Raw genomic sequence first — 25,638 nt, forward strand, 5'->3', positions numbered from 1 at the left:
TACTTGCTAGATACAATAGGGGTACAGGCATTAAGTAACTACAGCTGTTCCAAATGAAAGAAATTGACCCGAACAAAGGGGCTACAGGCCCCATGCAAGCCTGAAATCCAGCAGGGCAGTCAAATCTTAAAACTCCAAAATGATCTCCTTTGACTCCATGTCTCATGTCCAGGTCATGCTGATGCAAGAGGTGGGCTCCCATGGACTTGGGCAGCTCCACTCCTGTGGCTTTGCAGGATACAGTTTCTCTCCTGGCTGCTTTCACAGGCTGGTGTTGAGTGTCTGCAGCTTTTCCAGGTGCACAGTGCAAGCCATCAGTGGATCTACCATTCTGGGGTCTGGAGGATGGTGGCCCTCTTCTCACAGCTCCACTAGGTGGTGCCCCAGTAGAGACTCTGTGTGGGGGCTCTGACCCCACATTTCCTTTCCATACTGCCTAGCAGAGTTCTCCATGAGGGCCCCACCCATGCAGCAAACTTCTTTCTGGGTATCCAGGTGTTTCCGTACATCCTCTGAAATCTAGGTGGAGGTTCCCAAACCTCAACATTTTTTTTTTTTTTTTAGATGGTGTCTTGTTCTGTCACCCAGCCTGGAGTACAGTGACATTATCTTGGCTCATTACAACCTCCACCTTCTGGGTTCAAGTGATTCTCCAACCTCAGCCTCCTGAGTAGCTGGGATTACAAGCGTGCACCACCACGTCCAGCTAATTTTTGTAGTTTTAGTAGAAACAGGGTTTCTCCATGTTGGCCAGGTTGGTCTCAAACTCCTGACCTCAAGTGATCTGCCCACCTTGGCCTTCCAAAGTGTTGGGATTACAGGTGTGAGCCACCATGCCTGGCCCCAAACCTCAACTCTTGACCTCAATTCTCAATTGTTGCAGGCTCAACACCACGTGGAAGCTCTCAGGGCTTGGGGCTTCCACCCTCTGAAGCAATAGCCCAAGCTGTACTTTGGCCCCTTTTAGTCACAGCTGGAGTGGTTGGGGCACAGGGCACCAAGTCCCTAGGATGCACACAGCAGAGGGACCCAGGGCCTGGCCCACAAAACTATTTTTTCCTCCTAGCCCTCCAGGCCTGTGATGGGAAGGGCTACCACAAAGGTCTCTGAAACACCCTGGAAGAATTTTCCCCACTGTCTTGGTGATTAACATTTGACTTACTGTTACTTATGCAAATTTCTGCAGCTGGCTTGAATTTCTCCTCAGAAAAGGGAATTTTCTTTTCTATCACATTGATAGGCTGCAAATTTTTCTAACTTGTATGCTCTGTTTCCCTTTTAAAACTGAATGCCTTTAAAAGCACCCAAGTCATATCTTGAATGCTTTGCTGCTTAGAAATTTCTTCCACCAGATACCCTAAATAATCTCTCTCAAATTCAAAGTTCCACAAATCTCTAGGGCATGGGAAAATGCTGCCAGTCTCTTTGCTAAAACATAACAAGAGTCACCTTTGCTCCAGTTTCCAACAAGTTCCTCATCTCCATCTGAGACCACCTCAGTCTGGATTTCATTGTCCATATAATTACCAGCATTTTGATCAAAGAAATTCAACAAGTTTCTAGGGAGTTTCAAACTTTCCCACATTTTCCTGTCTTCTGAGTCCTTCAAAATTTGGAATCCAACCTCTGCCTGTTACCCAGTTCCAGTCACTTCCACATTGTTCCGTGCAGGAAATGCATGAGGGGAGAAGAAAAGACAGACACACAATACTTTTAAGGGTAAACAACCTTTATCCCATGTAAATGGCAAGGCAGATATAATAAGCAAATGATATAATAATAAGCAAATGATATAATAAACAGATTGATACAATAAGCAAATTGCAATGGGAAGGGGAGAAGAGAATATATATATATATATTTTTACACTCACCAGATTATGGAGGATTCACCACCAGACTGGGAAGCAACAGTCTGGGCTCCAGAGTCAGAAGCAACAGCCTGGGCTCCAGAGTCAGACACTTCACTCACCAGACTATGGAGGATTCACCATCAGACTGGGAAGCAACAGCCTGGGCTCCAGAGTTGGCCACTCATCTGCAGCACACATGAGGAGAGGTCTCATGAAGCTTTGGTGCAGTCTGGGACCCTAGCTCTTTTTGTAACAAGTTGTTTGGCATGAGGCCCAGTCATGAGGGCCCTTCACAACTGGGCTCAAGGAATATAAAAAGGTCAACTTGTTTTTGCAATTGTCTATTGTTTTTCATTGTATAGGAATAGATTGAAATGGAGATTTCTCTGGAACAGCAGTGGATGAACGTCTCAAGGGGCTCACACAACCTGTTCTGGGACTTGGTGACCATTGTTTGTGTCCATGTTCAATTGAGTTCAAAGTTAACATTTAACTTTTCCTCCACACACATTTTCGGGTATCTTTTCAGCAGTACCCCGCTCTACTGGTGCCAATTTACTGTTTTAGTCTGTTTTCATGCTGCTGATAAAGACATTCCCAAGACTGGGTGATTTACAAAAGAAGGAGGTTTAATGGACTTACAGTTCCACGTGGCTGGGGAGGCCTCACAATCGTGGCAGAAGGTGAAAGGCACATCTCACATGGCAGCAAACAAGAGAAAAGAGCTTGTGCAGGGAAATGCGCCTTTTAAAAACCATCAGATCTTGTGAGACTTATTCACTATCCTGAGAACAGCATGGGAAAGACCTGCTCCCATGGTAATTGGATAATTACCTCTCACTGGGTCCCTCCCACAACATGTGGGAATTCAAGATGAGATTTGGGTGGGGACACAGCCAAACCATACCAGAGATAAATTTCAGAATTACTATTGAATCTTGGAAGTTCATTCCCTGATGGCGAAATTTGGGCTTTGGCTTTGGTCATTGGCATTTGTTGCCCTTTCAAAGTGGGCTTGGTGCCGTGAGGCGTCTTGAGGTTCAGGGGCAACACACCCATCCTCCACCATTTGGCCCCTCCCATTTGGCAGCTCCTGGCCTTAGGGACCTTCTGAGCCATGGTGGAGGCTTCATCCATCCCCATTCTCGAGGCACCTGCCACCCACCTGCCACCTCCAACCAGGAGGTCAGCACCTTTGTGCAGTGGCCACCCAGAGGCCTGGGAGGGACTTGGATCTGGAGGGTCTCCTGCTGTCAGGCCTTGCCTAAGGCTCTGCACCCTCCCTCCAGCCCTCCAGCCCTCCACCTTCCTCAGGTGGGGACCTCCCCATGTCTCTCTCTCCAGGTGTGTAAAGCCTGAGGACACCCTGGGAAGTTGGGGAGTAGAGGGCCCCCTGCTGCCCAGATCCCCAGGCCCCCCCACCTGCATGCACTGCAGAATCCTCCAAGTGCACCAGTTCCCCAGCTCTGCATATTTGCCCGCCAGTTCCTTGTCTGCCTCCCTGAGCTGCTCCACCAGGTTCAGCAGCATCATGGGTAATGCCATGGGCTCTGTGGCTGGGGACCCATGGAGCTGGGGCCGGCCCAGTCCTGATGAGTCCTCCCACACCCAGCGGACGATCTGATCCATCATCTCCACCACTTCCATCTGAGGGTGCAGGAGATGAGGTGAGGCCCAGGCTGAGGCTACATTCTGTCCCACCTGTCCCATCCCCAAGGACATGGCCCTGGGTGGGAGAGCCAATTCCTCTCATGAATTCCAAAGACATCTTCATCCAGGGCCCCAGTGTCCAGTGAGGTCAGGGAGATCTGCCCCACTAGGGGGCTCCCAGTCTAGGGGTGCAACCCCTCCCAGGCTATGGGGTCAGGGTCTGGCAGCACAGGGAGCCCAGAGAGGAGGGAGGGGCCTCTTCCCAGTTGGGGGCAGGGTATAGTTAGTACCCTCTCTGTCTGGGCCCCTGTGGCATCCAGCAGGGGGGTGTCAAAGGTGAAGGAGACTTCTGTGGGAGAAGGGAGACACCTGTAGACACCAATGACACACAGCTCAATAAGGGGTGGTGGGGCCAGAAGCCCTTGGACTGTAGAGGCCCAGAGGAAACACCTCAGGACTGCAGAATTTGCAATAGGGAAGAAAGGGATGAACAGACTTAAACTTGTGGGAGAAGCTGGCTTGTTGGAGGAGATGCGGCAGAGGACTGGGATGGACAGAGAACTAGCAGTAGAGTATCCCGGGAGTGACATAGACCAGTCAGCTCACAGCACCCTGAGGTGCCGGCCCCACCCACCTTTGAAAGTGCTGAGGTGACAGGCCGACCTTTCAGTAAAGAACTCTCTGTAGCACGGTGGGGCCTGCTGGACTCGGGTGAGGACCATCCCACTGGAGCTGCCTTTCTTCCCCAGAGGTCGACAGGTGCAGAGTGGAACATGGACTGGGCCCAGAAAGGCAAGGCAAGGCAAAGCAAAGAGTCATGGACGCCAGTGAGGCTGATGGAGCAGGGCTGGGGCAGGGATGGAGAGGTGCCAGAGAGTAATGCAGTAATAAAATCCCATAGCATCTGAGGAGGGAGTGGGGGGATTTATCCACTAATGTTGTATATGCATTTGGCTTGGTAGTTGTTGTGTAACCTGCCTCCACTCAAGTGCACAAATCCTACCTAGGAGCATAGCTTGGTGAACATTTACATAGGCCCCACTTGTGGTGACATTTTGGTTGCATGTCTGTTTCTCTCTGGCACTCTGTCCTTGAGGGCAGGGACCTTGTCACTTGCTTTTACATCTCTGGGGTCCAGCACAGAGCAGGTGCTCAATAAATACTTGTTGAATAAAGGCCAGCAAAGGGATGACAGAGCATAGAGTTTTTCTGACACATCTTGCCTGAAAAAAATTTGAGGCCATGCTTTTTATTGTGCAGTGAGCTTTTGAATGAAATGCATTTTAGCCCAGAAGGTGCATCAGGTCTACTGGAGACTAATGAGGGTGGACAAAGACACAGCTCTGGAAGCTTCAGGAAAATAGGCTGGGAGAGTGTTGGGGAGGGGAAGCTAAAATGCAGTGGGCATGAAAGCAGAAGCCCCCATTTCTAACTGCTGGCCTGTCCTTCCTGTAATGAGAGGTGGGCTGGGGCGGAGGGCTGTGATGGGGAATCTGGGCTAGAGGAATCGGGGCTGCAGACACTGGCCCAGAGATTAGGGGCTGGGGACTGTGAACTCTCAGGCCAGCAAGAGACTTCTAGGGTGTAGCACATGATCTTTCCAATAATCTTGGATTTTTAAATGTTCCACCAGGGAGGAGAGCCAAAAGGCACACCCCATTTCCTCAGATACCTTCTTGTTTGTTCTACAGAGGGTGGTGTTGGAAGAGCTACAGTGCTCAGGCAGGCAGGGGCACTAGGAGAGGGGCAGGAGATAATATTCTCAATCCTCTACTAGGGGCCCATAGGACCCCCAGAGGAAACCCCATGCTGTCCCCTCCTGCCTGGGGTGCAGTGTCAGCTGTGCAAATGGACCCACGCACATCTGAGGCTTGCCAGAAGAGCTTGCACAAGTTTTAAGAAAAAACAAACAGGTGGAATTCTCAGTAACAAGCACCATAATGATGCTTTTCCAGCAACTAAGTGACTTGCAACTGGCGAGGGCTGGGCCACGCCGGGACAGGCATTGGCTAGGGGTAGACGCACTGGGAGGTGGCTGCCTTGCCAAGTAGGAAGCAACCCTCAAGTGGGGGCAGTATCGCTCCACCCACCCAGAGCTGCACCTGGGGTAGAAGAACTGACAGTGGTGATAAGCATGGGCCCCTGCCAGAAGCCAGGGAGACTGGGGCAGTGGAGAGAGTCATGTTGTCTCCTCCTGTTGGCTCCCATCGGGATGCGCACCCCGGAGCCCGAGGGATGGGATGCCCTTCTGCAATTGGGCTGCTGGCTCCACAGCTGAGCCATTGGCATTTAGAAGGGTCAGGAAACTGGGGCCTGCTCCTGCCCCCGACTTCTCTGAGGCAGTGGTCACCAGGCAGAGGGCCAGCCACAGGCCACCAAGAGGACTGAACTCCTGCTCCCACCCCTATGCAGCCTAGAGAGGTGGGATGATTCTCAAGTCCCAAAGCCATGTTAATCCCATTCCCAGTCCCTGAGGGAGGAGCTGAGGATCTGGCCTTGTCTTCTGCTCCCACCTGGAATTACGACTTGGGGAGCCCTCGCTGCAGTGAGGGGAGGCTCAATGAAAGACCCCTTTCTGCCAAGGGAGAGCTCAGAGCTCCAGGCAAACCAGCCTCCCCATCAGGGTGTGCTTCCTCTTCCCTCCAAGTGCCCAGCAAGCACTGGAATAACCATTCCCAGCAGGGGCCACAACAGCACCTGGACCCCAGAAAGGCAGTTTCCAAGTGCAAGGACAAGTATAGAACCCTATGGCATGGAGAAAGGAGCAAGGGAAGTGGCAAACGAAGCTGTGACAAAAGACGTCAGGGAAGACCAATGCCATTTAACATATATTTATTGAAATCTACCTGATGCAAGGCACTGTGCTAGATTTGGTAGGGGATCAGACACGAAAGGCCACCCCTGTCTTCTAAGAGGTCACAATTAAATGGGTGGGGGAGGGCTGAGGAGGAGGGGGTGAAGCCAAGTCCACAAACAGCTCTAGTGCAAGGCTGATTATAGTGAGTGCCAGAAAACAGACAAGGTAATGAGATGGGGGGAATGAGAAAAGAGTGCCAACAACCCAACAGAAAAATACAGAGATACGCAAATAACACTGAGGGCCAAGTTTAAAGAGACAGTTTCTGCTTCGCAAAGTAAACACCCAAAGTGATGCAATGAGAACCACAGAATGCAAGCACATTAGTAAGAGAGAAGTTAGCAATCCCCCCATCTGATGGACATGCTGGAAATCGTGAAACACTTCAAAAATAAGAGAACAGGGTGCGCTGTGACTTCACTCATTTTACGGCCTGCACGTGGTGGGTTCAGTAAAGGAACAATACCTAGACATAAAATCACAGGTTACATTCACTGAGACTAGAAGGCATCAACTTTCACCCATCTTAGAGACCAGAGAACACACATTTAAACAAGTGTTCACGCAGTCAGGTGCGACTTGGCCGGGAAGCAGTCAAGTGGCGAAATGCAATAGAAAACAGTAGAGACCCACTCAAGCTGGCTCAAGTCAGGAGTCTGTAGCGGGGACACATGTGGACCAATGACGGCTGCTGCCAGAAATCCAAGGACATACTATGGCCAGGCCTTCCTCCCAGCAGGTGCCACACTCCTCACTCCTCTGAGTACTGTGCTGCCCCCCACACCTCCTGATGCCTAGAAGCTTCTGTTTCCTTGTTTGCATTGCAGATCTGGAAGGCCTGGTGGTGTCCATGGTCCATCGTGTTCTGCCAGCTCTATGCTCTGAAGATTGCTTGCTGCCCTTGGGTCAGGTGTTCAGTTCTGGCTGAATTAATGTGGCCTACAAGGGGGGTGGCAAATCACATGGTATGCAACAGGGCCACAACCCAGGGCTGCAGGTAGGGCAGGCGCTGTGCCAGTTCTAGCACAAAATCAAGCACATAGAATGCAACACCACTGGAGAAAGATGCCTGCTGTAATCGGGTGGGGACCATTCTGGAAATGCAAGAGTGGGGTGACACAGCTAACGGACACAGCTCATCGTAATAAGCAGTAGAAATGGTAAACAATTAGTTTCTTTTGAACATTTTCACAAGTATTCAAAACTCTAATAAAAGTAATGGAGGATTTCCTTTTTCAAATGGTAGGAAAAGAACATATTTCTTTCTTTTTTTTTTTTCCTTTTCCATGTCAGGCGGGTACTGTGCCAAAATAGTAACAAGGTTTGAAGGAGGCACATCTCACACACGTGCATGAAAACCCAATTGTCACGTGTATGAACTACAAAAGGATCAGGAAAAGAACACATTCCCTCGCAATAGGAATACATGAGGTTAGAAAGAAAACTGGAATGAGGTAGATGCATGAATGCACAGACAAGGATATGTGACAGGAAGCTGGGTGATATTTTGCAACTGACATAGCAGTACACCTAGAGAGCCCAAGGAAATCCACCCCAAGTTACCAGAGGCGAGAAATGAACTCGGCGAAATTAAAGGACACACGTTAAAGCCACAGACTGCGCTGAAAGAGAACACGGGTTTTACCGCAAACACTACGAACAGCTGTTCCATCAACCTTGACAGCAAAGACCAGATCTTTAGTGTTAACTCTAAAAGAGCGTTTGTTTGAGAGAAAATTATTGAACCGAAGATGGGAAAGAGTCAAGGAGGACAGGAAGGGATGCCAAGACGCCACGTCCCAGTTGGGAGCAGTGACAACTTTATGCTATGTTCTGAGTTAATGCTGCATTCAATGGGATCCCTTCATAAAAGGGATCTACTTCAATGGGATCCCTCATGAAATCCAACAAACGATGAACGAATGGGCAAGACATGGCAGAGTACTTCTAGGTAAAGGTGCCAGACTTGCCCTGGTAGAGGTCAACCTTCTTTATCAAATGACATCTGTACAAAACATATCCTAACAACTCGAAAAGAGAAAACGGATCCTAGAAGAAAGTAGTGATTTCAGACACAGATTCACAACTACTCCAAGAACTGAGGCCCACAGGGCAAAAGGAATCACTATGTAACAAGTGCTTTTGGCTCCTCTCCAGCCTAGGGGTCAGGGTGGAGATGTCGCATAATGCCACTGTGGTGGCCTGGGTCCATTTGAGAGGACGTTCTGGCCAAGGTCACAGGGGTCATTGTAGGACCTTGCTTCCCAGGATGGGGGCCTGAGAAGCCCTTCCAAGTTGTGTCTGCTAGGAAGCTCTGCCTCAGCCTTGGTGGGCCCACAAGGGCACACTTTCTTGCCAGGCCCTCCTAGTGTCCCTGTCCCCAGCCACAGCTGCTGGGAAGTCACAGTACAGCCCTGGTGGGGCTGGCTTCTATCTGTGGCTTCTGTGGACCACTGGAGGGGCAGGTTCCTCACCAGACCTTGCTGCTGTTCCTCTTGGGGGAGCCCGCTAGAAATGGCAGCTCGGACCCAGGAGGACCAGCTTCTACTTGTATGCCATACAGGCTGTCAGAAGGGTTCTACTGCCCTCCAAACCTTTGCTTTAGTGCTCCTCCTGGTCATGGCTGTTGCAAGTCATAGCCCAGGGCAGTGCTGCCAGCTTCTATCAGCATAACACGCAAGCCATCGGAGGGGCAGGGTTCCTCTCCAAGCCTCTGCTCTGTTGCCCTCGCTTAGGTGTGGCTGCAGGAAGTGATGCCAGAACACATGGGTGAATTTTCCCCTAGCTGCCCAAAGCAGAAGCATATGAATCAATCTCTTTCTAGTTCTAGAGTCACTGGCTGAAAGGAGGATGTGGTCCAGGCGAGTATTCTTGTGTCCAAGGAGATGTCTCGTGGGTGAATCTGCTGCTCAGTCACTGAATTCACTCCGAGCACTGCCAAAGCTCCCAGGAGCTCAAAGGATGGCTGGGCTTCTTGCTCCCAGATCAAGTTTGGACCACCCCATTGATCTAGGTGAGGCCAAGCCCTGCTGCTGCTGGCAGGGTCTATATTGATGAATAGTCACAGAGTTCTGGCTAACCTATGACAGGAGCATCTCCAGTGTGCTGCAGTGGCCAGGTTGGATAGTCAAGTGGTGCCCACAGATAGACACGGAGTCTGCATCTCGGATGAGGAAAGAGCCTGCTTCTCTGGCCCATTTCCATCCAGCCTGCCCACCTGGTGTACTCACCTTCCGATGGGCAGGGGTTGCAGCTTTTTGTTTGTAATTAAAATTCTAGAGAAAATGTCATCATATCTAGCTACAGAAGCAATGAAAGTTATGACAGAGTGGACAAAAAATGAATGCTTGGATATGTAAAAATTAAAAGCTTTCACAACAAAAATGTAATAAAACTGCCACAAAGAGCAAAGCAATAAAACTGGAAAAGAGAACATCACCATCAATATAGAAAGAACTGCTACGTTAAGTCAATATATTGGAAGGTAACTTGATAACTAGTCAAAGGAGATGAACAGACAATTTGCATGCAACAGAAACAGCATTTAAGTCATTGCATAAGAGAAAGAAGATGAGACTGGTGGTCAGGAGGCCTGGGGTCTATCCCCAGTTCTGGTACTGACAAGTCACAGAATAATGGCAATAACTATGACAATGACAATGACAATGACAGCAGATGGCCTTCACTGAGTGTGTACCTCCATGCCAGGCTGGTGGTCCTGGCACTCTGCAGGCACGATGGCAGTCCTCGTGATAACCTTCGGAGGTAGGTGCTGTGATCACCCCCGTTTTATAGAGCTAGAAACGGAAGGCTGGAGAAGTACCATCTAGGCCTGATACCAGGAGAGGCTCTTGTTTCCAAAAGGAGGCGTCACCCTGCACTCGAGTCCTTGAGATGTATCTCTTCTTAGGGGCATGCTCTCAACTATTTTGTTTTGAACAAAATAGTGCTGCTTGAGGACAAGACCCATTAGTTCAAAACAACCCCAATCGATGCTAGTTTTGGATATGTATAGGGGATACCAAATTGAAATGGTTTAAGAAAAAAAGATACAGACATTTAACCCAGATTCAATAACTGTTACTAGGCGTTTGGCCTCACAATGACATTTTGGGTGCTTTAAAAGAAAAGACGTTTAAAGGTTGTCTGAAAAAGTGCCACCTTAAGTGGCTATATTGTAGAGTCACAGGACAGATTAAAAAATGACAAGAGAAATAGTCCTTATGTTCTGCAAATATGGTCTTGTGGCTTGGGAGAAAATTCCTAATGAGAGCCTCATGAAGGGATTGTCACTGAGCTATGGTGCAGAGCTCGGATGGAAGTGACTGGGTGTGTCTTGAAACTGTCTGATGACTCAAACAGGGCTCCCATGTTGGTGAAGACCATGAGGAGTCAGAGTAAAATGATTTCGTGAAAGGCAGGATGGCAAAAATGGGGCATTTTCTAAATTAATATATTATTTTATATAATGTGATTTACAGTATGTATGTATAACTAAATTAATAAATTAAATATTTTAAGACATTTGAGTGTTCTATTTACATCCCTAAAGATTTATAAATTCAAGTAGGCCAAAAAACATGAGGGCAACGTTCTCTTCAGGAAAGCTGGGATCGTATTATAAGGACGCCACCGTGGAATAGCTCTGTGTATTTCTCTGGGGCGGGGGGAGCTTGGAGCTGATGACCTCTAAGCCCCTCCCTACCCCACATCCAGATTTGTCCTCTCTCATTCTTGGATTCAAGGCATGTGTACTGAAATACCTTGATGGTACTTCCTACCAGTTAAACTAGGCAAACTAAGTTAAATGGTACAAGCTACTCTCGATGGGCATAACGTAACACTTATAAATTGCTGGTGGCAGTATAAATTGGTCTCAACCTTTTGGAAGACAAAATATATAAGCGCTACAAAACTGTTCATCTCCTTTGACTCTACCATCCCCTCTGGGGATTCTGTCCCTGTCCCGCGGGACCGCGGGGCATTTCTACTCGTGGTGGGTCGGCTGATGCTTCTGTAGCGCCGAGCGCCTCTTGAAGACACGGCCACACTGGCTGCATTCACAGCGCCGCGCCCCGCTGTGGATCCGCCGGTGGCGACTGAGGCCGGAGCTCCGGCGGAAGGCCTTGCCGCACTTGTCGCACTCATAGGGTTTCAGTCCGCTGTGGATGCGCCGGTGCTTGATGAGGTCGGAGGGACCGCGGAAGGCCTTGCCGCACTCACCACATGCGTAGGGCCGCTCGCCACTGTGGATGCGTGCGTGCTCCAGGAGGCTGGAACTCTGGCGGAAGGCCTTGCCGCACTGGCCGCAGGCATAGGGCTTCTCACCCGTGTGGATCCGCCGGTGCTTGGTGAGCTCCGAGCTCCTTCGGAAGAGCTTGCCGCAGTGGGGACACCCGTATGGCTTGGCCCCACTATGGATGCGCTGGTGCTCAGCCAGCCCGTTGACCCCTCGGAAGGACTTGCCGCAGTCGTCACAGTCGAAGGGCAGGTGGCCAGTGTGCATGCGCTGGTGCTTGAGAAGCTCCTGGCGATCCAGGAAATCCCTGCTGCATGCCTTGCAGGCGAAAGGCTTTTCCGAAGTGTGAAGTTTCTGATGTCGGAAGAGGTGGGTGTTGACTTTGAAGGACCGCCCGCACTCCTCGCAATCAAAGGGCTTCTCTCTGCTGTGGACCCTCAGATGCTGACTGAGGCCTGCATTCTTCTTAAACCGTTTTCCGCACTCCTCGCACTCGAAGGGCTTTCCCTCCCTCTCCATCTGCTCCCCGTTCTCCGTGGCATTCTCCAGGACCCTACTGGGGCCGGGCCGGGGTTCCGCAGCTACGTGGCTTTTCCTGTGCTCATTAAACTCCGCCACCCCCCTAAAGACCTCCCCGCAATCGCCACATTCCCAGCCCTTCTCCTCACTGTGGACTCTCTGGTGCTGGACAAGCAGGACTTTAAGCCGAAAGGTGTCCCCACACTCTTTACAAGCAAAATGATGTTCTATGGGCAGATTCTGTGGGCTCCCGCTCTTCCTGTCAGAGTCCCCATGCTGTCTGAATTCAGGACTGGGGCCACTGGCCCTTGGGGAGCTTGTGGACGCCATCTCCTGTGGTTGGGCGTCTTCCCCCATCGTCTGGTGTCGGGTCGCAGAGGTGCTTTCTGAAAGGATAAACACAAGGCAGTGTAGTCTGCAGAGGAGGTTGGAGGGGAGGGCCTCTCCTTTGTCAAGAATCTTTTTCTTTCTGAGACAGCCACTGAGCATGGGGCCTGGGCCCAGAAGCCACCAGAAGCAAGGATTGCAGAAGCCAGGGGCTGAGGGGCCTCATTCCATTCTGGACACTCTCTACCACAGTGGTGCTGAGGAGGTCACCCCTTCTGTGACTGGAGAGCAGTCACACATGTCCCCAGAGGCTCAGCTGGGCCCCCAACCCTAACCCAAGCACCCCAAGAGCCCAGTTAATCCTCTCAAACCTAACCTATACCCCAAGAGCTCAGCTGGGCCCCCAACCCTAACCTCAACCCCAAGAGTTCAGCTGGGATCCCCAAACATAACCTGAATCTCCAAAGGGCCCTGCTGATCCTCAACCTAACCTCACTGTCAAGAGCTCAGCTGGGGCCCCAAACCCTAACTAGAACCCCAAAAGCTCGGCTGGGACCCCCAACCCTAACTTCAACTCCAAGAGCTCAGCTGGCCCCCCAACCCTAACCTCCACTCCAAGAGCTAAGCTGGGATCCCCAAATATAACCTGAATCTCCAAAGGGCCCTGCTGATCCTCTCAACCCTAACCTCACTGTCAAGAGCTCAGGTGGGCCCCCCAACCCTAACTTTAACCCCAAGAACTCAGCAGGGTTCCCAAACTTAACCTCAACCCCAAGAGCTCAGCTGGGATCCTAACTTTAACCCGAATGCCCAGAGAGCCAAGCTGATCCTCTCAACCCTAACCTCAACCCCAGGAGCTCAAATGGGCCCCTCTACTCCTAACCTCAACCTCAAAAGTTCAGCTGGATCCCCTAACCCTAACCTCAACTCCAAGAGCTCAGCTGGACCCCTCAACCCTAACCCGAACCCCAAAAGCTCAGTTGGAACTCCTCAACTCTAATTCAAAACCTCCAAGAGGACAGCTGATCTTCTCAACCCTAACTTCAACCCCAAGAGCTCATCTGGGCTCCCCAACCCTAACCCAAACCCCTGAGAGCTCATCTGTTTCAACCCTAACCTCAAGCCCAAGAGCTCAGCAGGGTTCCCAAACCCTAACCTCAACCCCAAGAGCTCAGCTGGGACCCCCAACCCTAATCCAAAACCCCTGAGACACCAGCTGATCCTCTGAACCTTAACCTCAACCCCAAGAGCTCAGCTGGGACCCCCAACCTTAACCTCAAGCCTAACAGCTCAGCTGGGCCCTCCAACCCTAACCCAAACCCCAGCTCGGTTGGGCCTCCCCCAGTTTCCTCACATTTCTTTTTCACTCACCAGAGTACTTAGCTGGATCAGTGTTCGGCGATGGGTCTGATACCAACAGCACTTGTCCTTGTGCCAGGTGAGGGACCAAGGCAGGATTCAAAACAGGAACGCCTGCTCATGGGAAAGGAGATTGGTTACGGTGACAGCCAAAGATGACATGAGAATAGTGGAGGAACATAGGCAAGGCCTTTGAAGGGGAACCCCCTTCCACCTTCAAAGACCAGGCTGGCCGTAACCTTAGGCAAGTCATTCATTCAGTTCAAAGGTGTTTTCCAAGGTCAGGCTCCTTCCAGGAGCTTGAGGAAGGCAGGCTCTAGGCCCACCTGGGGGAGGCTCTGTGGAGGATCAAGTGGCCACCCTGAGGAGGTAATCCTCACCCTGCCTTCTCCCTGTCCACCCCCTCAGCGCTCACACATTTAACTTCATGCTCTTCCCAGACATGTGGACTTCCACAACTCCCAAATCTGACTCCCAACAGTCTCTCCTCCTAAAACCTCCTCCCCACTGCACACATGCAGACCCCTAATGGGTGAACAAGATCTTGATCATGTCAACCATTCTCTCACAAATAAACTCAAACCAAATGGTCATGCAATTTGCATAATTTGTGCATTAAAATGAAAAGCGTATTCTACATTACAGTGGCAGTGTTCTAATTTCTTTCCCAATAAAAGACTGAGAGGGGTTCTTTCCATGCCAAGAGGAGTTGGGGGAACTCATACTACTCTGACATATCAGGTGTGGCAGACCCATTGTGTTTCCCCACAATACAGGGAGAAGGTGAGCTTCTGTGGGGGTAGCCATGTGCCCCCTGCCCCACTCCAAGCAGGTGGTGAATTTCAGGAAGGGCTAGAACATCCTTACCCACATAGGTCACATTCCCATAATATGCCAGCACCCTCTGTTCAGGGTCCAGCTTAAACCACTCCCTTGTGGTGAGGTACCATGCCACATCGTCAAATGTCACCAAATCCTGAAAGAATTCCCAGGGCTAATCAGTCTTTCCATCTATTTTAGAATGAGGCAGGGGCAGCGCCAGTAATGCCAGGGACAAGAGGTGAGGGTCTGGTGTGGGTGTCTGTTGCTAACATGGAGGCCTAACCACAGCTCCAAGAAGTCCTGAAAAGAGAACCTGATCAAGTGCTAGGATCCCTGGGCCATGGCCCTGGCGTCTCGTCTTTCCAAGGGACCTCCGTTCAATCACTTTCCTGGATGGAAACTCAGCTTCCCCATCTGGATGATTGGGACTCCAAGCCCAGTGGATATCCAATCCTTGGCAGCCTCCAGAAGAGAAGCAGTGGGAGGGCAGGAAGGCAACAGCTGGGGTTCATACTCTGCTGTGTGTCATGCTGGGGCAAGAGACAGAGGCTGAGGCCAGATTCAGGGAGCGGTGAGAGAATCCCAAGCAAGGCAGAGGGAAGCACAGCTCACCTCAGCCTCCAGCATCTCAAGAGGGACTGCCAGGACCTGGTTTCCTGGTGCTCCATCCTGGGGAGAGTAAGACCTTGGGGATTAGGTGGAACTAAAGAAAGTGAAAAAGGCCATGAGTGATGACAGCCCTGTCCCTGGATGCCCTGGGAAGAGACTGGTGATTTCCTCTTCCTTGGTTTCTGATCTTGTTGAGTCTTCTCTCACATGTTGGCTGAATGACGAGCCAGGGCATGGAGATGCGTGAGAAAACACAGCTTGAACAGGGCCTGGCAAAGAATGAACAGAGGCAGGCCAGAGGGAGCCAAGACAAGACCAGCAGATGCCAGCCCAGGCACAGCCAGGTGAAGACAGACCTAGACAGAGATCCAAGGGCAGGAAGACTGGCAAGCCTAGAAGTCCATGCTGACGCTGCACAGGAAGGAGGCACACCAAGATCATCAGAAGAAATAACCAGGAAATGAGAGACCCTTTCCAACTTTGTAGAGGCAACAAAAAAACCAGATCAGGATGCCAGAGGGAAGACAGCAGGAATGGGGGCTTCTAGACCAGCAGTGAGGCCCTTAAAAGCCACAGCCCACTGACACAAGGAGGCTGGTGACAGCGAGACAGGTACACATGACAGCAGTTCTCTAATGCATTCAACCAAATGAGAAGTGGAACAAAACAGCTGGAAAAATAAGCCTCAAAGAAAAGATCTTCAAACACTAAATTGTTAAACAAAAGAGCTGAATGATTTCTACAAATGTTCTTCTTCTTCCAAATTGCAAATCATGTGAAAGATCCTACCACCGATATCCATGCATCACAGGCCTCCCACAACAGTGAGTTCAAAGAAACAGCTACACAGTTCCTGTTGTGATGACAGTTCAATTCAATTCATAATTCAGTGAAAAGGAAGGCTTTTTACACTGGCTCAAGGCCCACAAAATCTAGCTACTCCAGAAAGACTCTTATATAAAATTAAAGATGTTACATTAAAAAGAATGGACAGAAACTTCCACGTTTGGCTGCGATGGAGTAACAAGGAACAGCTTTCACATCCTGCCATAAATAAGTAGAAAAAAATGGAGAAAATATATGTGAAACAAGTTTTCAGACACTAGACAGCAGGAAGTACAGAATCACGATCCCCAAGAGAAGAGAAACAGATAAGGGGAGCCCTATCATTGCCTCAGCTCTCTGCCTAGAGGCAATTTCCAGGTTGAGACTGTGTGTTGGGGTGGGCGAGAACCAAAGAGAGCTTAGTGGCTTTGCCAAGTTGAGGAGACACAGGCCAGCATTCAGAGCAGCTGAGGCAGCTGGAAGTTGCAGAGCAGAGTTCCAGAAAGGAGTTAGTTATGCAGTAAAAAGAGCTTCAAAAAATATGTATAAGCTTCCCTTTGAGTCTTTCCTGACTACTAGGCCATGCATGCATAGAGTGAAACTCCAAAAGCCCAGGAAAAGGGTGACCAGGAAGCTGTAAGCTGAACAATTCTCAGGACACACAAAGGTAGAGAGATATTCAAGGTCTGATCAACCAGTGTAGAGTCCTCTGTGATCACCTGGGACACACAGTAGAGAATCCAGAGGCCTTAGTAGTAGGGCTGATGTATTCCTAGAGCCAAAGCTACACAAGACCTGTCTCAAAGAAAGCTTAAAAATAGGCCTCAAAGGGATCAAACTGATCCACAAATAACTACCACCCCAAATCCAGACACTCAACAATATAATCTTTATAATACCCAACATCCAATCAGAAGTTACTGAAATGCCAAAAAGCACAGAAATGTGGCCAGGGCAGGGAGAATAATCAGTTTATAGAAACACACAGAAATGACCAGTGACGACTCACAGACAAGGATAACAGCCAGTTTAATGATGTATAAGCATTAAAAGAAAAACAGGAATACAGTGAGAGAAATAGAAGCTATAAAAAGAACCAAATAGAACTTCTGGAGGTGAGAACTATAATATTTAAAGTGAAAATTTTACTGGATGTGATTAACAGCAGATTAGATATCACACAAAAAAATTAGAGAACTTGATCTTTTCAAAAAACCAGCTCCTGGATTCATTGATTTTTTGAAGGGTTTTTTGTGTCTCTAGCTCCTTCAGTTCTGCCCTGATCTTAGTTATTTCTTGCCTTCTGCTAGCTTTTGAATGAGTTTGCTCTTGCTTCTCTAGTTCTTTTAACTGTGATGTTAGGGTGTCAATTTTAGATCTTTCCTGCTTTCTCTTGTGGGCATTTAGTACTATAAATTTCCCTCTACACACTGCTTTAAATGTGTCCCAGAGATTCTAGTATGTTGTGTCTTTGTTCTCCTTGGTTTCAAAGAACATCTTTATTTCTGCCTTCATTTTGTTATGTACCCAGTAGTCATTCAGGAGCAGGTTGTTCAGTTTCCATGTAGTTGAGTGGTTTTGAGTGAGTTTCTTAATCCTGAGTTCTAGTTTGACTGCACTGTGGTCTGAGAGACAGTTTGCTATAATTTCTGTTCTTGTACATTTGCTGAGGAGTGCTTTACTTCCAACTATGTGGTCAGTTTTGGAATAAGTGTGATGTGGTGCTGAGAAGAATGTATATTCTGTTGACTTGGAGTGGAGAGTTCTGTAGATGTCTATTAGGTCTGCTTGGTGCAGAGCTGAGTTCAATTCCTGGATATCCTTTTTAACTTTCTGTCTTGTCGATCTGTCTAATGTTGACAGTGGGGTGTTAAAGTCTCCCATTATTATTGTGTGGGAGTCTAAGTCTCTTTGTAGGTCTCTAAGGACTCGCTTTATGAATCTGGGTGCTCCTGTATTAGGTGCATATATATTTAGGATAGCTAGCTCTTCTTGTTGAATTGGTCCCCTTACCATTATGTAATGGCCTTGTCTCTTTTGATCTTTGTCGGTTTAAAGTCTGTTTTATCAGAGACTAGGATTACAACCCCTGCATTTTTTGTTTTCCATTTGCTTGGTAGATCTTCCTCCATCCCTTTATTTTGAGCCTATGTGTCTCTGCATGTGAGATGGGTCTCCTGAATACAGCACACTGATGGGTCTTGACTCTTTATCCAATTTGCCAGTCTGTGTCTTTTAATTGGAGCATTTAGCCCATTTACATTTAAGGTTAATATTGTTATGTGTGAATTTGAGCCTGTCATTATGCTGTTAGCTGGTTATTTTGCTCGTTAGTTGATGCCGTTTCTTCCTAGCATCGATGGTCTTTACAATTTGGCATGTTTTTGCAGCGGCTGGTACCAGTTGTTCCTTTCCATGTTTAGTGCTTCCTTCAGTAGCTCTTGTAGGGCAGGCCTGGTGGTGACAAAATCTCTCAGCATTTGTTTGTCTGTAAAGGATTTTATTTCTCCTTAACTTATGAAGGTTAATTTGGCTTGATATGAAATTCTGGGTTGAAACTTCTTTTCTTTAAGAATGTTGAATATTGGCCCCCACTCTCTTCTGGCTTGTAGAGTTTCTGCTGAGAGATCTGCTGTTAGTCTGATGGGCTTCCCTTTGTGGGTAACCCAACCTTTCTCTCTGGCTGCCCTTAACATTTTTTCCCTCATTTCAACTTTGGTGAATCTGACAATTATGTGTCTTGGAGTTGCTCTTCTGGAGGAGTATCTTTGTGGCATTCTCTGTATTTCCTGAATTTGAATGTTGGCCTGCCTTGCTAAGTTGGGGAAGTTCTCCTGGTTAATATCTTGCAGAGTGTTTTCCAACTTGGTTCCATTCTCCCCATCACTTTCAGGTACACCAATCAGACGTAGGTTTGGTCTTTTCACATAGTCCCATATTTCTTGGAGGCTTCGTTTGTTTCTTTTTACTCCTTTTTCTCTAAACTTCTCTTCTCACTTCATTTCATTCATTTGATCTTCAATCACTGATACCCTTTCTTCCAGTTGATTGAATCGGCTACTGAAGCTTGTGCATTCGTCACGTAGTTCTTGTGCCATGGTTTTCAGCTCCATCAGGTAATTGAAGGACTTCTTTACACTGGTTATTCTAGTTAGCCATTCGTCTAATCTTTTTTCAAGGTTTTTAGCTTCTTTGTGATGGGTTCGAACTTCCTCCTTTAGCTCGGAGAAGTTTGATTGTCTGAAGCCTTCTTCTCTCAACTTGTCAAAGTCATTCTCTGTCCAGCTCTGTTCCATTGCCGGCAAGGAACTGCGATCCTTTGGAGGGGGAGAGGTGCTCTGATTTTTAGAATTTTCAGCTTTTCTGCTCTGTTTTTTCCCCATCTTTGTGGTTTTATCTACCTTCGGTCTTTGATGATGGTGACGTACAGATGGGGTTTTGGTGTGGATGTCCTTTCTGTTTGTTAGTTTTCCTTCTAACAGTCAGGACCCTCCACTGCAGGTCTGTTGGAGTTTGTTGGAGGTCCACTCCAGACCCTGTTTGCCTGGGTATCAGCAGTGGAGGCTGCAGAACAGTGAATATTGCTGAACAGCAAATGCTGCTGCCTGATCGTTCCTTTGGAAGCTTCATCTCAGAGGGGTATCTGGCTGTATGGGGTGTCAGTCTGCCCCTACTGGGGGATGCCTCCCAGTTAGGCTACTTGGGTGTCAGGGACCCACTTGAGGAGGCAGTCTGTCCATTCTCAGATCTCAAACTCCATGCTGGGAGAACCACTACTCTCTTCAAAGCTGTCAGACAGGGACATTTAAGTCTGCAGAGGTTTCTGCTGCCTTTTGTTTGATTATGCCCTACCCCCAGAGGTAGAGTCTACAGAGGCAGGCAGGCCTCCTTGAGCTGTGGTGGGCTCCACCCAGTTCGAGATTCCAGGCTGCTTTGTTTATCTACTCAAGCCTCAGCAATGGCAAGACTAATAAAGAAAAAAAGAGAGAAGAATCGAATAGATTCAATAAAAAATGATAAATGGGATATCACCACCGACCCCACAGAAATATAAACTACCGTCAGAGAATACTATAAACACCTCTACGCAAATAAACTAGAAAATCTAGAAGAAATGGATAAATTCCTAGACACATGCAACCTCCTGACTAAACCAGGAAGAAGCTGAATCCCTGAATAGACCAATAACAGGCTCTGAAATTGAGGCAAAAATTAATAGTCTACTAACCAAAAAAAGTCCAGGACCAGACGGATTCACAGCCAAATTCTACCAGAGGTACAAGGAGGAGCTGGTACCATTCCTTCTGAAACTATTTCAATCAATAGAAAAAGAGGGAATCGGCCAGGCACGGTGGCTGACGCCTGTAATCCCAGCACTTTGAGAGGCCAAGGCAGGCGGATCATGAGCTCAGGAGATCGACACCATCCTGGCTAACATGGTGAAACCCTGTCTCTACTGAAAAATGCAAAAAATTAGCCAGGTGTGGTGGCGGGCGCCTGTAGTCCCAGCTACTTGGGAGGCTGAGGCAGGAGAATGGCGTGAACCCGGGAGGTGGAGCTTGCAGTGAGCCAAGATCGCGTTGCTGCACTCCAGCCTGGGCGACTGAGCGAGACTCTGTCTCAAAAAAAAAAAAAAAAAGAAAAAGAGGGAATCCTCCCTAACTCATTTTATAAGGCCAGCATCATCCTGATACCAAAGCCTGGCAGAGACACAACAAAAAAAGAGAATTTTAGACCAATATCCCTGATGAACATGGATGCAAAAATCCTCAATAAAATACTGGGAAACCAAATTCAGCAGCACATCAAAAAGCTTATCCACCATGATCAAGTGGGCTTCATCCCTGGGATGCAAGGTTGGTTCAACATATGCAAATCAATAAATGTAATCCAGCATATAAATAGAACCAAAGACAAAAACCACATGATTATCTCAATAGATGCAGAAAAGGCCTTTGACAAAATTCAACAGCCCTTCATGCTAAAAACTCTCAATAAATTAGGTATCGATGGGACATATCTCAAAATAACAAGAGCTATTTATGACAAACCCACAGCCAATATCATACTGAATGGGCAAAAACTGGAAGCATTCCCTTTGAAAACTGGCACAAGACAGGGATGCCCTCTCTTACCACTCCTATTCAACATAGTGTTGGAAGTTCTGGCCAGGGCAATTAGGCAGGAGAAAGAAATAAAGGGTATTCAATTAGGAAAAGAAGAAGTCAAATTGTCCCTGTTTGCAGATGACATGATTGTATATTTAGAAAACCCCACTGTCTCAGCCCAAAGTCTCCTTAAGCTCATAAGCAACTTCAGCAAAGTCTCAGGATACAAAATCAATGTGCAAAAATCACAAGCATTCTTTTTTTTTTTTTTTTTAATTATACTTTAAGTTCTAGGGTACATGTGCATAACGTGCAGGTTTGTTACATATGTATATATGTGCCATGTTGGTGTGCTGCACCCATCAACTCGTCAGCACCCATCAATTCATCATTTATATCAGGTATAACTCCCCAATGCAATCCCCCCCCCCTCCCCCCTCCCCATGATGGGCCCCATTGTGTGATGTTCCCCTTCCCGAGTCCAAGTGAGCTCATTGTTCAGTTCCCACCTATGAGTGAGAACATGCGGTGTTTGGTTTTCTCTTCTTGTGATAGTTTGCTAAGAATGATGGTTTCTAGCTGCATCCATGTCCCTACAAAGGACACAAACTCATCTTTTTTTATGGCTGCATAGTATTCCATGGTGTATATGTGCCACATTTTCTTAATCCAGTCTGTCACTGATGGACATTTGGGTTGATTCCAAGTCTTTGCTATTGAAAAATCACAAGCATTCTTATACACTAATAACAGACAAACAGAGAGCCAAATTATGAGTGAACTCCCATTCACAATTGCTTCAAAGAGAATAAAACACCTAGGAATCCAACTTACAAGGGATGTGAAGGGCCTCTTCAAGGAGAACTACAAACCACTGCTCAATGAAATAAAAGAGGACACAAACAGATTGAAGAACATTCCATGCTCATGGATAGGAAGAATCAGTATCGTGAAAATGGCCATACTGCCCAAGGTAATTTATAGATTCAATGCTACCAATGACTTTCTTCACAGAATTGGAAAAAACTAGTTTAAAGTTCATATGGAACCAAAAAAGAACCTGCATTGCCAAGACAATCCTAAGCCAAAAGAACAAAGCTGGAGGCATCATGCTACCTGACTTCAAACTATACTACAAGGCTACAGTAACCAAAACAGCATGGTACTGGTACCAAAACAGAGATACAGACCAATGGAACAGAACAGATACCTCAGAAATAATACCACACATCTGATCTTTGACAAACCTGACAAAAACAAGAAATGGGGAAAGGATTCCCTATTTAATAAATGGTGCTGGGAAAACTGGCTAGCCATATGTAGAAAGCTGAAACTGGATCCCTTCCTTACATCTTATACAAAAATTAATTCAAGATGGATTATAGACTTAAATGTTAGACCTAAAAACATAAAAACCTTAGAAGAAAACCTAGGCAATACCATTCAGGACATAGGCATGGGCAAGGACTTCATGTCTAAAACACCAAAAGCAATGGCAATGAAAGACAAAAGTGACAAATGGGATCTAATTAAACTAAAGAGCTTCTGCACACAAAAAAAGAAACTACCATCAGAGTGAACAGGCAACCTACAGAATGGGAGAAAATTTTTGCAATCTACTCATCTGACAAAGGGCTAATATCCAGAATCTACAAAGAACTCAAACAAACTTACAAGAAAAAAACAAACAACCCCATCAAAAAGTGGGTGAAGGATATGAACAGACACTTCTCAAAAGAAGACATTTATGCAGCCAACAGACACATGAAAAAATGCTCATCATCACTGGCCATCAGAGAAATGCAAATCAAAATCACAATGAGATACTATCTCATACTAGTTAGAATGGCGATCATTAAAAAGTCAGGAAACAACAGGTGCTGGAGAGGATGTGGAGAAATAGGAACACTTTTACACTGTTGGTGGGACTGTAAACTAGTTCAACCATTGTGGAAGATAGTGTGGCGATTCCTCAAGGATCTAGAACTAGAAATACCATTTGACCCAGCCATCCCATTACTGGAGGTATACCCAAAGGATTATAAATCATGCTGCTATAAAGACACATGCATATGTATGTTTATTGCGGCACTATTCACAACAGCAAAGACTTGGAACCAACCCAAATGTCCATCAATGACAGACTGGATTAAGAAAATGTGGCACATATACACCATGGAATACTATGCAGCTGTAAAAAAGGATGAGTTCATGTCCTTTGTAGGGACATGGATGAAGCTGGAAACCATCATTCTCAGCAAACTATCGCAAGGACAAAAAAACCAAACACCGCATGTTCTCACTCATAGGTGGGAAATGAACAATGAGAACATTTGGATACGGGAAGGAGAACATCACACACCGGGGCCTGTCGTGATGTGGGGGGAGGGGGGAGGGATAGTATTAGGAGATATAACTAATGTAAATGACGAGTTAATGGGTGCAGCACACCAACATGGCACATGTATACATATGTAACAAACCTGCACGTTGTGCACATGTACCCTAGAACTTAAAGTATAAAAAAAAAAAAAATTAGACAACTTGATGACATAGCAATACAAATGATCTCAAAAGAAGCTCAGAGAGAAAAAAAGAGTTTTTAAAAACAAACAGCATCTCAATGACCTGGGGTAAGAGAAAATGGTCTAACACCTACATAACTGGAACCTGAGAAGGTGAAGAAAAGTGGGGGAGGGATAAAAACCACAGTTGAAGAAATAATGGCAGGACAGTTTTCCAAATTTGATGAAAACTATAAGCTCACACATCCAAGAAAGTCAGTGAACCCCTAGCAAGACTTTAAAAGACCCATAATAATCAGACTGCTGAAAAACCAGTGATGAAGAGAAAGTCTTCAAATAGCCAGAGGAAAGACATGATGTTGCTGCGTGGAGAGGAACAGAGTAATTACTAACTTCTTATCAGAGAATGTGCAAGTCAGAAAACCAGTGCATGACATTTTTAAAGTGCTAAAAGAAAAACAAAACTGTCAACTTAGAATTCTATATTCAAGGAAAATTTCCTTCCAAAATGAAGGCAAAATAAAGTTTGTTTTCAGACAAAAGCTGAGAGAATTCATCACCGGCAGATCTCTACTATAGGAAATATTAAAGGAAATCTTTCAGGTTGAAAGAAAATGATAGTAGGTGGAAAGATGGATCTACACAAAGGCATGAAGAACACCAGGAATATAAATACGTGGGGAAATATACAATGCTTTTACCAATCTCACTTTTAAATGTTTTAAAAAACATTCAATCATTCAAAGCAAAAATAATAAAAAGGTAGTGTGGGGTTTATAACATCAGAAGTAAAACATACGATTGTGTGTTCTGGCAAGTCCTCCAAGACTCTGATACATGCTAATAAGCCAACAGCAGAGATCAAATATATACTAAAAATAATCTGAAAGAAGAAGGGTAAAGAAAAAGAGGGGAAAAAAGAATGGAAGGGGCAAATAAAAACAAATAGCAAGATGGCAAACTTAAACCCAACCACGTGGATAGTTAAGGTAAGTGTAAATGGACTAAATACTCCGATCAAAAGGCAGAGATTGTCAGGCTGTAATAAAAACAAGACATACTGTCTACAAGAAACTTTAAATATAAAGGCACAGATAGGTTAAAAGTAAATGGATGGAAAATGGAAAACAGGATACTAGAACCAACACAAAGAGTCTAGAAAATCCCAATGTCATAAAAAAGTGGGGGAAAGAATGAATGACAAATGTGGCTAAGAGCTCTGGAGACACTACCAAAGAGCCCTAGAACTCAGCAGGAAGAAAGCTGGAGGGTTTCAATATAAAACCAACAGGTGCCAGCGTAGGATGATATGCTGCAGATGACAAAAATGTGAATCCTTCATAGACGATACAGGCATAGATAGTTACTCTCCCTTGAAAACCCAAAGAGGGTAAGGGAAGGGGAGGAGATGGTTAAGTATATATTTGCATTTTAGGAGAAAAAAGGAAAAAAGTGAGAGTGACTTCTAGCTAGAATAAGCACATCTCTAATGTGTATGTGACCACATGGGGTTGGAGTTGGGGAGAGTCAAGGTCTAGAAAGATCTGCTTTCTTTTTCTGTAATGTGAGAATTTTTAGTAACCAAGCTGAATTTTGTTGGTATCAGAAAAGCATAACAATTGTAAAATATTTTGGTTTTAAAAGACTTTGAGTAAGAAAGATGCTCAGCATGTAAGAAGCCAAGGGCTGAGGCCAAGGAGTCAATGGGGAGTGGCCCTTCGCTTGGGTAAAAAACCCAGCATTTCCTGGGATCCCCACACAGCAGGGCAAGTGCAGGGGAGAAGGGCTGGCAGGAATCTGTGGGCGGCCCATGAAGGGCAATGACCAGAAAGCCTAGAGACAGGCCCATGGGGTTGTGACTTCCTGGGCTCCTCCCTGCAAGCTATCAGCACCTAAGAAGTGCGGGCAGAAGGCCTCATCTAGTCCCAGAATCCAAGGCAGCCCCA

At 46.9% G+C, this 25,638-nt stretch overlaps 1 protein-coding gene and 1 non-coding gene across 3 annotated transcripts in view; both read right to left on the reverse strand.

Moving 5' to 3' along the window:
• The window catches only part of ZNF275 (zinc finger protein 275), a 32,968-nt gene that overhangs the window by 1,253 nt on the left and 6,077 nt on the right, over positions 1-25,638 (reverse strand). Inside the window, exons 3-4 of one of the 2 annotated variants that reach the window (XR_002729587.3) lie at positions 13,816-13,917; positions 10,057-12,503 (exon numbers count right to left, since the gene is read on the reverse strand). Coding sequence is in view for 1 of the 2 variants with exons in the window: in XM_023202088.1 (XP_023057856.1) it covers positions 11,347-12,503; positions 13,816-13,917 (1,259 nt within the window). In the remaining variant the exon portion in view is untranslated. Of the gene's footprint in view, positions 1-6,317; positions 12,504-13,815; positions 13,918-25,638 lie in introns of those variants that run through there. The other variant, XM_023202088.1, reaches the window with a different exon arrangement.
• LOC111535873 lies at positions 7,647-7,750 on the reverse strand. Its single transcript, XR_002729590.1, has one exon. It is a non-coding gene; the product is annotated as a small nucleolar RNA U13 (small nucleolar RNA).

Source organism: Piliocolobus tephrosceles, chromosome 12, assembly GCF_002776525.5.
Source record: "Piliocolobus tephrosceles isolate RC106 chromosome 12, ASM277652v3, whole genome shotgun sequence".
In the NCBI taxonomy this organism is placed as follows: domain Eukaryota; kingdom Metazoa; phylum Chordata; class Mammalia; order Primates; family Cercopithecidae; genus Piliocolobus; species Piliocolobus tephrosceles.